The following is a 17,013-nucleotide window of genomic DNA, read 5'->3' as shown; positions in this document are numbered from 1 at the left end:
CCTCTTCCGGCGGAAAGTTAGCTGGAAAGGCATGGGAGCCTAAGCAGCAGACTCCATGTGCAAACAAAGTTCACATAGTGAGGTCTGGCTGTAATGTCGGCAAATACGACCATGAGCCTTCACATCATGAACATAGAGTTATCTCCCTTCCTCTTAGCCTTTATGAGGCACCCGCAGAGGGGCAGCCAGGCAGATAGGAAGAGGGGAGGATAGAGTGGGACTCCATAAAGTTATGGTAAGTATTACCTCATGAAAATTGGTTTTACATTAAAAAACCTCAATTTCATTTCAGTAATAATTACCATAACTTTAGTATGCAAATTCGTCTTACCGTAGTGGTGACTAGCAGCCAGGCAGCCCATCTAGCACAACTGAACATGGTAGGGAGGGGGGACAGAGTGCATAGAAGAAGGAGGGGAACCTCCCCGTGAACAAGCAGGTAACCCATGTGCCGCCAAATGGAAAAGACAAGCCCCGGGGCTAACGGGGGGGGGGGGGGAGGACCCATTAAGGAGGGCCCAAGACGCACTCTCACCCTCGCCCAAGCCTGTCATCCGAATGCTCATCAGCATACTTAATGACCTGGCATACCCACCTAGACACCGACTGGGAGGAGATGTCTCGCTGTCCCTGTTTGATGGGCAAAAACAGATGGGATCTGGAGCCCTGCCCCCCTGGTTTTATCAAGATAAAACCTAAGAGCCCTACAGGGACAAAGCAATCTATCCCTCTCCTCCGAGCTAGTCAAAGCTGGAATCTTGATGGGATCGGGCGAGAACCCCGGGACCTGATTCTTTGCAAGGAATGAAGGATCAGTAAGAAGAGTAACTGCAGCGTAGCCTCTGGACCAACGAAGGCAAGAAGGAAGTGACGACAAGGCATGCACTTCGCTCCTTCTATGTCCAGAGGCCAAAGCCAAAAGGATGACTGTCTTGAAAGTCAGAAACTTCAAAGAGGCAGACTCCATAGGCTCATAAGGTGACCTCGTCAGGGAATCTAGCACCAAAGCTAAATTCCACTGCGGGGCCAGGTGCCGAACTCTGGGTCTATCCAGAGCGAAGCCTCTGATTAGGGCAGAAGGAGATGAGGAAGAACCTATCTCCTTCCTGCCATAAAAAGCCAAGACACTGGCAATTGCTGTCCTATAGCCAGCAATAGTGCCAGGTGCCAGATTCCGGTCCCTAAACTGAGAGAGTAGGAAATCCGCAATCAGCTGTAAGGAAAGTAAGGAAGTAAGGAGCAATGATGCTCCCTGAACTTCTGAAGCACCCTGCCCACCAGGTTGAAGGGAGGGAATGCATAGGCATGCATCCCGTCCCAGTCCAGAGAAAGGGCGTCCACAGCCCAAGCTTTCGGATCAGGGACCGGAGAGACGAAGGTTGGCAGCTGATTGTTCAGAGAAGTGGCAAACAGATCTATCAAAGGCCTGTCCCACACCTAACAAATTCCCCGGAACACCGAGGGACAGAGCTGCCATTCCGTCAACACCGGTTGGCGGCGCCTGGAGAGGGTATCCGCCAACACATTCAGCCTGCCCGGAAGATGCTTGACCGCAATGGACAATTGCATCTCCTGACAGAGGAGAAGGATGCGGATGGAGAGGGCCAACAGGACGTGAGACCTGGTGCCCCCTTGTCTCTCCAGATACGCGACAACTGTAGAGTTGTTGGTAGCCACAAAAATTGCCTTAGACTGCAGAAACCCCCGAAAGGATTGCAGTGCCAAAAGCTCTGCCCTCATCTCGAGCACATTGATGTGCTCCGAGAGCTGATCCCCAGACCACTCCCCCGAGCGCCACTGGCCGTCGAGGTAAGCTCCCCATCCTGTCATGGAAGCATCCGTGAACAGGGTCATCGAGGGGACTTGAACTTCTCGAACTTCTCCAGAGGTGGAAGGGCCAAGTCCCAAACCGTATCGAAACGGTTCCCCAGGAAGACGAAGTCCTGAGATGGGGAACCTCTGACTTCTCTCTGGAAGAAATGAAGCCGACTCTGAGCAAGACTTTCAGAACCAGCCGGGTATCCTTCACTAGCGATTCCCTCACCCTGTGAAGCATGAGGGAGTCGTCAAAATTGATGTGGACATCTATTCCGCGAGAGTGAAGGAATCCCACGACTACCTGCAGCAGCTTGGTGAATACCAAAGGAGCTGTCGTCAGCCCGACGGGCATGGCCCGGAATTGGAAGACCTTGCCGTTGCACGTGAAACGGAGGAACTTCCGTGCCAACTTCTTGATGGGGATATGGAAATAGGCATCCTTCAGATCTATCGAAGTTGCCCACATCCCGTCCCTCACGGAGTGAGGAGTATCTACGTGCCTGTTGAAGGCACTGAGATCTATGATCGGATGCCATGCCCCGGACTTCTTCCGAACGAGAAACATTCGGGAATAGAAATCGGGAATGACTTCCAACATAGGAATCTCTTCTACCGCACCCTTTGCAAGCATGGTCCTCACTTCCTCCTGGATCGCCCGAGCCTTCGCAAAATCCCCCGGAGGAGGAAAGAAGATCGGCTTGGTGGTAAGAGGCGGATCCTGAAGAAGGGGGATACCTAGACGATCCTTGACCAACGACAACGCCCAGGAAAGCGGAGAGATGCCCGCCCACAGGAAGTTCCGGATGGGGCAGATTGAGTCCCTGCCAAACCAGCGAATCGTCCGCCCTTCCGGAGCCTGAGCCTGCGGTAACAAGAGGACAAGAGACCTGAACAGGAGGACCGCCGTCCACCCCACCAGACCCCTGTTCTGTCTCAGCCAAGGAGAAGAAAGAGTCAGGAGCCCTTCTTCTTGCCCCCAGGAGGTTTCTTACCCTTCTTACCTTTCTCCTTATTGCCCTTGAAGCGTGGCTGTGATTTGGGTCGAGCAAAAGCCTGCCTAGCCGAAAACTTAGCCTTCTTCTTGGAAGGCGCTGACCCCTGGGAGGCGCTGGCCTTCTCGGAACGAAACCTCTTCACCAAAAGTGCTGAGGCGACCGAGTCCTCCTTCATATCCTTCTGAACAAAAGGGAGATCTCCCCCGAACAGGGTAGAGCCAGAGAAGGGGGCAGTCAACAGGCACGAAAGATAAGGTTCCTCGACTGGGCGATTCTTCAAGACTGAAAATCGCCTAGCCAACACGATGTTGGCGAGCAGGGAGACCTGTAAGGCCGCAGATGCCCTCAACGCCGCGTTCAGGGCAGCTGTGACTGTCCTGAATGTCGGCCTGTTCTGCCTCTGGTACCCGACCCTCAGGCAAATCAGATACCTTGTATAGACTCACTGTCAGGAAGTCTATATACGACAGAACTTGGATGGAAAGGTGCAACATCCTCTCCATCCTGTGGTGCTCTCTAGCCTCGAGCACCACCTGGTCCACCGATTTGCCGGGCCAGGCAGCCAGCTCTCTCGACTCCAGCTGTGCTGGTTGAGGGGCCAGTTGCCCGTCATGTGTGGCATAGTCAGCGGTAGTAGCCTCTGACAAATCACCAACACCGAGCTGCAGACCGCCAAACCCTGGGGTGTGGGTAGAGGAAGAATTCTTCTCTAAGACCCGAGCCCGGGCGGTGGCCAGAGCTGAAGACACAATAGTGCCATCTGGCAGAGTCCGATCAGTTGGAACGGAAGCCCGAGGAGCCACCAAAGAACCTAGAACGGTGGTGGATTCAGGCACCGACGATGCAGAAGGCGGTGGGCATACCGAGAATCCGGGAGATGTTGGCCCGTAGGGCCCGCATCCCCGAAAGAACATGCTGAGCCACAGTTTCAGCAATCTCGGAGCCCCCTACCCCCTGGGAACCCTCCTGGTCGGAAGGGTCATCTTCAGATGACTCGGACAGATCAATCGCCGAGCACCCAGGAGACAGATGGATCACATCATCATCCTCTGCCAAGCCCACGCCCTCAGCGTCCATCTCCTCCTCGCTAGTGACCGAAGTCGCCCTGGGAGGAACAGGGGCCGCAAGTGGAGCCCTCTCCGTAGAACGTGTAACAGCCGTAGCTGTAGGCTTGGAAGCCAACCCCTGAGGACAGGAGACCGCGCGGGAGGCAGAAGTCCTAAAGGTCCGGCGAACCTTTTTAGGACCGGCCGAAACGGCCCCCGAAGTAGCAGAACGTTGGGGGGATTCAGAACTGCTAAAATGTCTCCTAGAGGGAGAGACCATACCCCAAGGGTTCCATGAAGGAAGACCCATGGGGTTGAACCCAAACCTCTGAGGGAATGGGAACGGTCCTAGGATTAGTGAACTCAGTGTCACTAATCCCCGTAGCCACTGACAACCCTGACAAAAAGTCAGTGACCCCTGACCCCATACCCGAAGGTACCGGTCCGGAGTCAAGACGGCCCCAACCAACGACGCCACCTGGCGTGCCAAGGTCCCTGAAAGAATCAGAGACCTGTGACCGGAAGTCCCTTTCTGACAGTAGCACCGCCGGCTGTCGGGAGCTACCGGCCGATTCAACCCTAGACTTCGCCGAGTCTGGGTCGGGCTGCTCCCCCCATACACCAGGACGCGCCTGGACAGGGGGAGCCACCCCCTGCTCGAGGGTGGAGCTCAGAGCGAGAACACCCCCAGCAGTGACAACCTCACCCAACAGCTCAGGGCCGGGGGTAGATGACCTGGATGGCTTACCTCTCTTACCGGAAGATGAGGACGAATCCCTCTTCCGGCGAGAAGGTCGCCGACTGGATAGAGGAACCTTTACAGCGGACCCGGCGTGCAAACAAAGTTCACACGGCGCGGTCTCGCTGTAAGGTCGGCATAAGGGACAGGCATCATGGGGGTACTGCTCTCCGAAGAAATGAGAACACCCATGTGCCGAACCACGATGCAGCCCTAAACTAGCCATAATTGTTACGATAAGCAAATAACAACTGTTATTAACACAAATAAACGTTACAAAAACTAAATGGAGTGAAAAAACACAATTCCAACAAACAAATACGAACGAAAGCAAAAGCTAACGAAACGTAAAATAGCTAAACAAAAAGCGCGGTCGAATAAATAATACGACCGAAAAATAGCGAAAAAACTTCATGAAAAACCAAACGGCGCAAAACACGTGGACACGCGCTCGGTACGTGGAGTATAACAATGGCCGAACAAAGGCCGAACAAAAGCCGGCCGAATAAAGGCCTAAAAAGCAGGATAATTAACAAGTAAAAGTCTGCAAAAGACTGTTAATGTTACAGATGGGTTTAAAGCAACAAGCCGATATATAAATACTCGGCTATAAACGAAACTTAAGCTATAAGGAAAGGAAGGCACTCAGCTGGATTATAGCACGTCCGCCCGCTCCAGTAGCCATAAAGATAAGAGGAAGGGAGATAACTCTATGTTCATGATGTGAAGGCTCATGGTCGTAGGGAGGGTGGGATTTTTGAATCTTTTGTTTTTGAGATACAAAGATGGGTGTAGGTACCATATTTGCATACTAAAGTTATGGTAAGTATTACTGAAATGAAAATAATTTCTCATCCACCTAAAAATATGGAAATCGTTAAAGGGGTATAACTCCAAGGAAAACATTTACAGGGAAATTCCGCACAAGTTAGGATTTCAAGGTATGCTTTGAAGAAAACTGTACAAAATCATTTACATATGTTCTCACAAAGGATATTTAATTTGCAGAAATTCTTTATATATCTAGCTAGACTGATTTACAAATGTTGGTGCAGCTCTGATTGTGTCATAACAGGTTTGCATTTTATAAGTCATACAGAATGTAAAATCAACAGAAAATAAGCCTAATGAGGATATGATACTGCAACCCTAGCAGATATTTTAGTGACCAACATACATACTTATGCATTTACCCAATACGCCACATAAAATCTATATCCCAGTAACCTTTCAGTTTTGAATTTCCTCTATGCGCTATATTTAGACAATTTGGCTGGGATTATTTCCATCAATTTTGTCTGTCCAAATTGACCAGAGATATTTTGATGCTAACGATAGTTTTAAAAATCACTTGAGTTAGTTTTAAAAAGGTACAGAACAGCCAGAAATTTTAGACTTCAGTGGAATTTCCCTTTGAATTAAGTGATAAATTAGAAAGGACAATTTTTTTCTAATGTTCACGTGTAATGAGTTTCACAGAACTGAAATGTAAGGAGACAGATTTTTGATTGACATATGGACAGACAAATGGACTGACATCCTGATGCCAATACACTCCTTTTTACTACAAGCAGCTTCATTGAGGGCACATAACCAACTTTCATGTCCATCCAAAGTAAAAATATAAAAAAAAGTCGTCATTCTAACATTTCTGGTTGTCCAATAATCCACGTCATAACTCCATCCAATAAAAGAACTGAAACAAGCATCTTTAAGAATATTGCAATAAACACAATAATGACCCAGAGTCATATATCAATCTCGTCAATGGCTGTTTGACCTTTTGGAGTTTGATATTTCAAGAATTTTAACTTGTTAACAATTTGTGAAGAAATTGCCAATAAATTTTTTCAAATGATCCAATTTTCAGAGCCACAATGAGATCAAGTCATTCTACTTCCGTTATGATATTGTACTGCTTGATTTGAGCAAATCAGGAGTGAAGCCCCCAAAGGAAAAAACCACTAAATGTCAATCAGGAAAATTTCTGACAATGATGATCGCCCAATTGTAAGAAGAAGATTTTAAGATATCATTTTACGCTTTTAAATTGGGCGTAATTCTGACTTTAACAATTTTGAATCTCTAGATATTAACAAAATGTTAAAGTTTAAATAGGAACAGCCTTGAGTGCATGTGAAAGCTAAAACACCAATACTCTACAAATGACGTTCAATTTACCTCAATCATAGCTGTGAAAAGTCGATCGACGAACGATGTCCAAGCTTGCGGAATGATCATACTTTTGTGCCATTCTGATGGCTGGATGGGAACCTGATACAAATATATCAACATCACAAATTTTACAAAAAGTCAGGGGTGACATCACTACAAGACAATAAAATAGCATTTGTTTGCAAATTTTTAGAACAATACTTTAAGTGGGTAGCTATTTTAATTATTTCTAGGCATGGAGTTATTGATAGATAAATTAAGATGGAATCACTTGAAGGTAAATAAAAAGAGAAGATGACATTTTGTTACTGTTTTAAAAAAACTTGTATACTTATTCAAAGTCTTGTATTAATTTACGTTCCTTTAATTGAATGAAAATTTCTATATTTTTGAACTACCTTTTCAATCTGCTAATACATAAGCCCATGCCTGGCAATAATTTCACCCATATCTAATGCTACAAAAAAACTGATTGTGGTAATCACTTTTAATCACTTGATATCCTCAAAAATTAACTTAAATCTTAAACCATTTAATGTATCTCATCGAAATAGAATTTGAAAAGATTTCCAATTAGAAAAAGCAGTAGATTAATCCATGTTATTGCATACATAGAAAGTTCATTGGCCCATTTTTTTGGTTTACAAGATTTTCTTCCAAATATCAGATTGCCCGACTCTTCAGGTCTTCATAATTCAATAGTGTTGAGATCATATGATGATGTTTTATCGGGCAGACATACGAATATATATCAAAACATGTGACCGAATAAGATGGTAAAGTATGTATATATAACATATATTATCCACACCTGGTCGATTGTAGACAATGTATATTACGTTTGTGTTGTTATGACATGACAACAGGAAGGAACACCTGATATTAAATCTAAAACACCAGCCTTTTATTTCCGCAAATGTATCATTATCATGACACTTATGACGTACGTGTCTTCAATCATGGACTTTTATTTCATACGGAGAAGTCACCATTTATTTTTACATAATAATTGGGACCAGCAAGGAGGAGTCACCATTCTCTTTACATAATAATTGGGACCAGCAAGGAGGAGTCACCATTTATCTTTACATAAAAATTGGGACCAGCAAGGAGGAGTCACCATTCTCTTTACATAAAAATTGGGACCAGCAAGGAGGAGTCACCATTTATCTTTTCAAAATAATTGGGACCAGCAAGGAGGAGTCACCATTTATCTTTACATAAAAATTGGGACCAGCAAGGAGGAGTCACCATTCTCTTTACATCAAAATTGGGACCAGCAAGGAGGAGTCACCATTCTCTTTACATAAAAATTGGGACCAGCGAGGAGGAGTCACCATTTATCTTTACATAAAAATTGGGACCAGCAAGGAAGAGTCACCATTTCTCTTTACATAAAAATTGGGACCAGCAAGGAGGAGTCACCATTCTCTTTACATAAAAATTGGGACCAGCAAGGAGGAGTCACCATTCTCTTTACATCAAAATTGGGACCAGCAAGGAGGAGTCACCATTCTCTTTACAAAATACTTGGGACCAGCAAGCAGAACCCACTAAATATCTTTACATAATAATAAAGTCCCAGGTCCGAAGTAAATGCCATATAAGACCTATAACCACTTCTAGCTGATTCAAACAAAATTAAAATCAATGAACCGGAGGTCACTTGTTATATCAATGCCTCCGCTAGGATTCAAACGCAGGAACAGTCTAACGCTCAGCCGATCAACCACCGCTAGGATTCAAACTCAGGACCAGTCTAACCCTCAGCCGATCAACCTCCGCTAGGATTCAAACTCAGGAACAGTCTAACGCTCAGCCGATCAACCTCCGCTAGGATTCAAATTCAGGACCAGTCTAACGCTCAGCCGATCAACCTCCACTAGGATTCAAACTCAGGACCAGTCTAACCCTCAGCCGATCAACCTCCGCTAGGATTCAAACTCAGGACCAGTCTAACGCTCAGTCGATCAACCTCCGCTAGGATTCAAACTCAGGACCAGTCTAACGCTCAGTCGATCAACCTCCGCTAGGATTCAAACTCAGGACCAGTCTAACGCTCAGCCGATCAACCTCCGCTAGGATTCAAACTCAGGACCAGTCTAACCCTCAGCCGATCAACCTCCGCTAGGATTCAAACTCAGGACCAGTCTAACGCTCAGCCGATCAACAACCTCCACTAGGATTCAAACTCAGGACCAGTCTAACGCTCAGTCGATCAACCTCCGCTAGGATTCAAACTCAGGACCAGTCTAACGCTCAGTCGATCAACCTCCGCTAGGATTCAAACTCAGGACCAGTCTAACGCTCAGTCGATCAACCTCCGCTAGGATTCAAACTCAGGACCAGTCTAACGCTCAGCCGATCAACCTCCGCTAGGATTCAAACTCAGGACCAGTCTAACCCTCAGCCGATCAACCTTCGCTAGGATTCAAACTCAGGACCAGTCTAACCCTCAGCCGATCAACCTCCGCTAGGATTCAAACTCAGGACCAGTCTAACGCTCAGCCGATCAACCTCCGCTAGGATTCAAACTCAGGACCAGTCTAACCCTCAGCCGATCAACCTCCGCTAGGATTCAAACTCAGGACCAGTCTAACGCTCAGCCGATCAACCTCCGCTAGGACTCAAACTCAGGAACAGTCTAACGCTCAGCCGATCAACCTCCGCTAGGGTTCAAACCCAGGACCAGTCTAACGCTCAGCCGATCAACCTCTGCTAGGATTCAAACTCAGGACCAGTCTAACGCTCAGCCGATCAACCTCTGCTAGGATTCAAACTCAGGACTAGTCTAACGCTCAGCCGATCAACCTCCGCTAGGGTTAAAACTCAGGAATAGTCTAACGCTCAGCCGATCAACCTCTGCTAGGATTCAAACTCAGGACCAGTCTAACGCTCAGCCGATCAACCTCCGCTAGGATTCAAACTCAGAACCAGTCTAATGCTCAGCTAATCAACCTCCACTAGGATTCAAACTCAGGACCAGTCTAACGCTCAACTGATCAAGCTAAGCAGAAGTTCATATATTGTGAATAGTATTTTACCAATGAGTTTATATCTTTAATTGAAATCATTAAGGAGAAATGGACTAAAGTATTATTGTCAGATTTCTTGACCCTGCTCCGTCATCCCCTGGGGTCAATCCTTTCTGAGAATGTTTGAACTGTATAAGATAAATATCTGTCCTATGGTTTCTACTACTGTCACACAAATTCATCTCAATTTTTTGGGCACCATTCATCTGTTTTTGTATATTTTGAATCCCTCCAACCAAAGAAAGTTCAAGTTTTAGTCCCTGTGGAATGAAGTTTGTGGTTTTGAAGAAATTGTTGACAAGTAAATGAAACCAATCTGCATGCACACCTGGCACATTCAGACTAATTTACCCAAAAGATCTTACCTCCTGGAGCAAAGTCTTGAACATCTGCTGAAAGTTTTTGCTGTGAGAGGTTATGTAGTGTTTCCGTGGGCGACCATCCCTACCCACTTCTACTGGTGGATCAAAGCAGAAGAGTGTACTCACTGAAGTTACAACATGAGAGATAGATAAATCAATCCACATTTTTATACCACATGATTTTCCATTTTTCTATTTTCAAGAGAAAAAAATCCATTGTTGAAATGTACCCTTTCATTTGGAACTTAGGATTACATGCTTCATCAACTTTGTGTTAATCTATTTTTAACTTGTTGAGATATGGGGAGATATCAAGAATGAGTTTCTCAATGATATTTTGTTCCTAATATTTAGCTTATTACCAAAGCAGAACTAACTACTGAAAAATTTTCTCAGCAAATATCAAGAAAATGACGTACACAATACAGTTATATTTACAGTAACAGGTCCATGTCTGACAATAAGCCAACAAATAGAACACAATTTTTGTTTGGATTGATGTCTGAATACAAAAAAATAAATCATCTGTTTCGTGGTGCTTTACCTGCCAAGCCTGGTCGAAGTCCTGGCTGTTTTGTTTTGTTATAGTGACCCATGATGAATGCTGGGATAGATCCGATGGCTTTGCTCTGATTGGTCGCAGCACTCTGTCTCCATCGAGATGAGTGGTATATTCCCCTTGGTAATTCAATGACTTCCTTGGCTACCATGGCAGCCAAAAATGCTTCGTAATCTGTTAAACGTAAAATCAAAAACATTTGTACATCCAAAAAAACAAGAGGCCTAGCAACCTTGACAGTCTCCTGAGATAAGCAATATTTCCATAAAATATTAAGGTTGAGAATAGTTATCAAGTGTCATGAAACAGAAATTGTGACACTGAATATAGACAATGGCAATACATGCATACCATCAAAACTGTCATCCTATACTGATAATTCTTATTATTTCCAGTGGGAAAAAAATTGAGTCAATTAGACCCCTTTTGGCCCTGCCCATCAGCACCTGGGGGGTAATCAGGATCAAAATGGGCATACCACCAAGATGTCATCCTTCGCTCATAATTCAAACTAAATCTGAAATATTTCCAATGGAAATTAAACACAAAATGCTCAAAAATCTAGTTTTCCTATATAAACTATACTAAACTGTACCCTCTCCCCACAGGGATATGTGAGAAACTGGGGCCATGAAATTCACAATTTAGGTAAAGCACCTTAAGATGCTTCCATTCATGAAGAGTATTTAATTCTACCGCTTCTGGGTATTGAGAAGAACACTTGAAATCCAAGTGAATCTGACCCCTTCTGGCCCCACCCCGGTGGGATGGGGACTGTGAAACTCACAATTTTGGTTCATATTAAGCCAGGGTATTAGAATAGGTCCCCATGAGACTAAAATGATACCAATGTAACATTCCTTTTCAATTATGTACGAATGAAGTCATTTGAAAAGTTAATGCATTAAATGATATCACACGGATTTTTGTTTTTGTTTTTATCTCAACCAAACTTATGTTTTCACAAAACAGAGAACAAAAATCCTTTTCAGTCCAAATAAACTTTGCCTAGAAATGGACAGAATGTGAAAGGACAAACTTGTCTACAGATGGAAAAAAACCAGAAAGAGAAAGGATCTATTTTAGTCAAGGGAAACTTTCTGAAGATGGACAGAAAGAGAAAAATTATACTTCAGTCAGACAAATTTCTGTCTTCAGACAGATGGACAATCTGCTTCCAGAGTAACCCTGTAACTTCATGGTGAGGTATAAAGAACCTTATAGCAAAATAAAAAAAAAACTAATGAGAGGTATCTAGAAAATAGTGGAATATCAGTTTTTAATTCATCTTTTATATTTATAGGAATATAGAAATGTTATTTATATAACAACTACTTTCATATTTAATTGAAGTTAGTGCCCCTTAAATCATTGAAAAATAATAAATAAATATCATTACACTACAAGCTCTCTCATGTTTGATCTTGAGGGAAGATTTTTTAAATAAAATCTCAAAGATAGATGTTTTCAGGGACAATACTGGCTTCAAAAATCAATGTGATATTAAAGGAGTCAAAAACATTTACAGATAGAAAGAACTCACCATAAGAGATCAATTTTATGGAAACCTGGGTCCTTAATCCTTGATTTCTTGACTTCTTTCTTTTTTCTTTTCAAAAACTTATATTACATGTGAATAATATCACTTGACTTCAAACTTTTAGCAATTTACAGTGGACCCATGATAGTCCAATTGGCTTTGTTTCTAGCAAAATTTGCCAGGATCAGAAGTTTTCTGGACTGACAAGTTCAGGCAAAATTAAAGATTTTTATATTCTCTAAACTCAAAGGTTACAACCTTGTACCTATCCAATTGTAATGTGTTTTCTGATGATTGGTAGTAAACACAATATGTGTGTAACTATTTTTTGTCTAGAACAAACAAAACAAGTAACGTTGGTCCGGAGTTAAGGGGTGGATGTGTGACCCATTGTGTGAATAAACATGCTTTGCTTATAGCAACACAATACTTCCATTGTCAGGTTTTTTTTAATCAGTTCTAATATTGTTATGACTACTAAATAATTATAGTTTTGGCGGACACTAATCTAACTTATTATATACTAAATTTGGTTACTATACTACTTGTTTTTTCAGAACATCTACTGATCTAAATACAACTTTTTACCACTGAAACACGATCCAATGCCGACCTTTATATTGCCTTATCATCAAAAAACAAATCGTCAAAATTTCAAAATGGAACAAGATTAAAAAAAAACAAATAAAATCAAAATCAGTAGAGAAAATGTTAATTTCATTTGTCCTCGAAAATACAATATATAATTTTTTTCTTTCTAGCAAATTTGAACCATATACAGAATCAGCTGATTCACTGCCATGCAACTTCCCTTGTTGTCAATCAAGAAGTTCCATTCTTTTTAGTGTTAATGGCTTTGTAAAGAGCTGTTTTATATTTCCTACTAGAGTTCCGCAAGGCTCTCTAATTTTGGTCTCATTGTTTTTGTGAAAATTTTAATGAAAATTCTTAAAGATAAATGCCCATTACTCGTGAAAATCTAAATCAATCATAATCAAATCAGCCATCATTATACAGCTACAGGCTAAATCTTAGTTCTATATCTACGTCTACTTAAGAGCTGATAAGTAGAAACAAAATTATGCCAGACGTAAGGACAGAAGGAAACTTTCTATACACCCCTAACTATGAAATGATGCTGGCAAATAAGTAAAAAAAACTACCTGATAGTACTTCTGTAGGTAAAGTCTTGAGAAGCCTTGTGTAGCACTGAGCTGGTACCTGTGGAAACATTTCATCCACCGAGATTTCTCTCTCCTCTTCTCTGGATATATGTTCAGCTTGTTCTGTCAGATCCTCTGTAACCTTTACAAAAAAAATAGGACCCGTCAGTCTCTGACCAGATTAAAGTTATTTCTATCTCAAAACTGAGTTTAGAGACTTTATTGAGAAGTTGTACAGGGATATTTTTTTTACCTGTGTTAAGTATTTTTTTTTATCCCAGAAGGTTCTTGCACTAGAGATGATATTTGAAATTTACATTCAGATTTAAATGTCAATGAGATGATATTAAACTTAACGATGACAGTTCAAAGTTATCTAAGAAAATAGCTACTGATAATACTTGTTACAAAACAGGTCATAAATGTTGAAAATCTCATTAATTTCTGCTCAAGTGCTGGTACTCTCCTGTAACATCTCTCACTGTCACCATACCATATTCATCCTAATAAGCCTTCACCTAACTTTGAATCAGAGGTAATATGTTGGCCCCTTGAGGCCTTGTAATAAGTCCATTACCTAAGTGTGAGTCAGAGGTAATATGTTGGCCCCTTGGGGCCTTGTAATAAGTCCATTACCTAACTGTGAGTCAGAGGTAATATGTTGGCCCCTTGGGGCCTTGTAATAAGTCCATCACCTAACTGTGAGTCAGAGGTAATGGGTTGGCCCCTTGAAGCCTTGTAATAAGTCCATTACCTAACTGTGAGTCAGAGGTAATATGTTGGCCCCTTGAGGCCTTGTAATAAGTCCATCACCTAACTGTGAGTCAGAGGTAATGTGTTGGCCCCTTGAGGCCTTGTAATAAGCCCATCACCTAACTGTGAGTCAGAGGTAATGTGTTGACTCCTTGAGGCCTTGTAATAAGCCCATTACCTAACTGTGAGTCAGAGGTAATATGTTGGCCCCTTGAGGCCTTGTAATAAGTCCATCACCTAACTGTGAGTCAGAGGTAATGTGTTGGCCCCTTGAGGCCTTGTAATAAGTCCATTACCTAACTGTGAGTCAGAGGTAATGTGTTGACTCCTTGAGGAATTGTAATAAGCCCATCACCTAACTGTGAGTCAGAGGTAATGTGTTGGCCCCTTGAGGCCGTGTAATAAGCCTACATCTAACTGTGAGTCAGAGGTAATGTGTTGGCTCCTTGAGGCCTTGCAATAAGCCTACAACTAACTGTGAGTCAGAGGTAATATGTTGACTCCTTGAGGCCTTGTAATAAGCCCATTACTTAACTGTGAGTCAGAGGTAATGTGTTGGCTCCTTGAGGCCATGTAATAAGCCTACATCTAACTGAGTCAGAGGTAATGTTTTGGCCCCTTGAGGCCTTGCAATAAGTTCATCACCTAACTGTGAGTCAGAGGTTAATGTGTTGGCCCCTTGAGGCCTTGCAATATGTTCATCACCTAACTGTGAGTCAGAGGTAATGTGTTGGCCCCTTGAGGCCCTGCAATAAGTTCATCACCTAACTGTGAGTCAGAGGTAATGGGATGGCCCCTTGAGGCCTTGCAATAAGTTCATCACCTAACTGTGAGTTAGAGGTAATATGTTGAATTCTTGAGGCCTTGTAATAAGCCCATCACCTAACTTTGAGTCAGAGGTAATGTGTTGGCCCTTTGAGGCCTTGTAATAAGTTCATCACCAAACTGTGAGTCAGAGGTAATGTGTTGGCCCCTTGAGGCCTTGTAATAAACCCATCACCTAACTGTGAGTCAGAGGTAATGTGTTGGCCCCTTAAGGCCTTGCAATAAGTTCATCACCTAACTGTGAGTCAGAGGTAATGTGTTGGCCCCTTGAAGCCTTGTAATAAGCCTACATCTAACTGTGAGTCAGAGGTAATGTGTTGGCCCCTTGATGCCTTGCAATAAGTTCATCACCTAACTGTGAGTCAGAGGTAATGTGTTGGCCCCTTAAGGCCTTGCAATAAGTTCATCACCTAACTGTGAGTCAGAGGTAATGTGTTGGCCCCTTGAAGCCTTGTAATAAGCCTACATCTAACTGTGAGTCAGAGGTAATGTGTTGGCCCCTTGAAGCCTTGTAATAAGCCTACATCTAACTGTGAGTCAGAGGTAATGTGTTGGCCCCTTGATGCCTTGCAATAAGTTCATCACCTAACTGTGAGTCAGAGGTAATGTGTTGGCCCCTTAAGGCCTTGCAATAAGTTCATCACCTAACTGTGAATCAGAGGTAATGTGTTGGCCCCTTGAGGCCTTGTAATAAGTCCATTACCTAACTGTGAGTCAGAGGTAATGTGTTGACTCCTTGAGGCCTTGTAATAAGTTCATCACCTAACTTTGAGTCAGAGGTAATGTGTTGGCCCCTTGATGCCTTGCAATAAGTTCATCACCTAACTGTGAGTCAGAGGTAATGGGTTGGCCCCTTGAGGCCTTGCAATAAGTTCATCACCTAACTGTGAGTCAGAGGTAATATGTTGACTCCTTGATACCTTGTAATAAGCCCATCACCTAACTGTGAGTCAGAGGTAATGTGTTGGCCCCTTGAGGCCTTGCAATAAGTTCATCACCTAACTGTGAGTCAGAGGTAATGGGTTGGCCCCTTGAGGCCTTGTACTAAGGCCTATACCTAACTGTGAGTCAGAGGTAATGTGTTGGCCCTTTGAGGCCTTGTAATAAGGCCTAAACCTAACTGTGAGTCAAGAGGTAATGTGTTGGCCCCTTGAGGCCTTGTAATAAGGCCTACACCTAACTGTGAGTCAGAGGTAATGTGTTTGCCCCTTGAGGCCTTGTAATAAGCCCATCACCTAACTGTGAGTCAGAGGTAATATGTTGACTCCTTGAGGCCTTGTAATAAGCCCATTACCTAACTGTGAGTCAGAGGTAATATGTTGGCCCCTTGAGGCCTTGTAATAAGTCCATCACCTAACTGTGAGTCAGAGGTAATGTGTTGGCCCCTTGAGGCCTTGTAATAAGTCCATTACCTAACTGTGAGTCAGAGGTAATGTGTTGACTCCTTGAGGAATTGTAATAAGCCCATCACCTAACTGTGAGTCAGAGGTAATGTGTTGGCCCCTTGAGGCCGTGTAATAAGCCTACATCTAACTGTGAGTCAGAGGTAATGTGTTGGCTCCTTGAGGCCTTGCAATAAGCCTACAACTAACTGTGAGTCAGAGGTAATATGTTGACTCCTTGAGGCCTTGTAATAAGCCCATTACTTAACTGTGAGTCAGAGGTAATGTGTTGGCTCCTTGAGGCCATGTAATAAGCCTACATCTAACTGAGTCAGAGGTAATGTTTTGGCCCCTTGAGGCCTTGCAATAAGTTCATCACCTAACTGTGAGTCAGAGGTTAATGTGTTGGCCCCTTGAGGCCTTGCAATATGTTCATCACCTAACTGTGAGTCAGAGGTAATGTGTTGGCCCCTTGAGGCCCTGCAATAAGTTCATCACCTAACTGTGAGTCAGAGGTAATGGGATGGCCCCTTGAGGCCTTGCAATAAGTTCATCACCTAACTGTGAGTTAGAGGTAATATGTTGAATTCTTGAGGCCTTGTAATAAGCCCATCACCTAAC

The 17,013-nt window shown here is 43.5% G+C and overlaps 1 protein-coding gene across 1 annotated transcript in view; it reads right to left on the bottom strand.

Moving 5' to 3' along the window:
- Positions 1-5,009: 5,009 nt before the first annotated feature.
- Positions 5,010-17,013, bottom strand: part of LOC132564279 (focadhesin-like) — a gene marked incomplete at its 5' end in the record, with an annotated part of 36,496 nt that continues 24,492 nt past the window's right edge. Inside the window, 5 exons of the mRNA XM_060228949.1 lie at positions 5,010-5,111; positions 6,780-6,872; positions 10,174-10,295; positions 10,715-10,903; positions 13,433-13,574. Of these exons, the coding sequence (XP_060084932.1) occupies positions 5,010-5,111; positions 6,780-6,872; positions 10,174-10,295; positions 10,715-10,903; positions 13,433-13,574 (648 nt within the window). The remainder of the gene's footprint in view (positions 5,112-6,779; positions 6,873-10,173; positions 10,296-10,714; positions 10,904-13,432; positions 13,575-17,013) is intronic.

This window comes from Ylistrum balloti, unplaced genomic scaffold, assembly GCF_031769215.1.
Source record: "Ylistrum balloti isolate Yb309-2 unplaced genomic scaffold, AGI_CSIRO_Ybal_v1 Utg372122, whole genome shotgun sequence".
NCBI classification, from domain to species: domain Eukaryota; kingdom Metazoa; phylum Mollusca; class Bivalvia; order Pectinida; family Pectinidae; genus Ylistrum; species Ylistrum balloti.
This window is presented reverse-complemented; position numbering and strand designations above follow the sequence as displayed.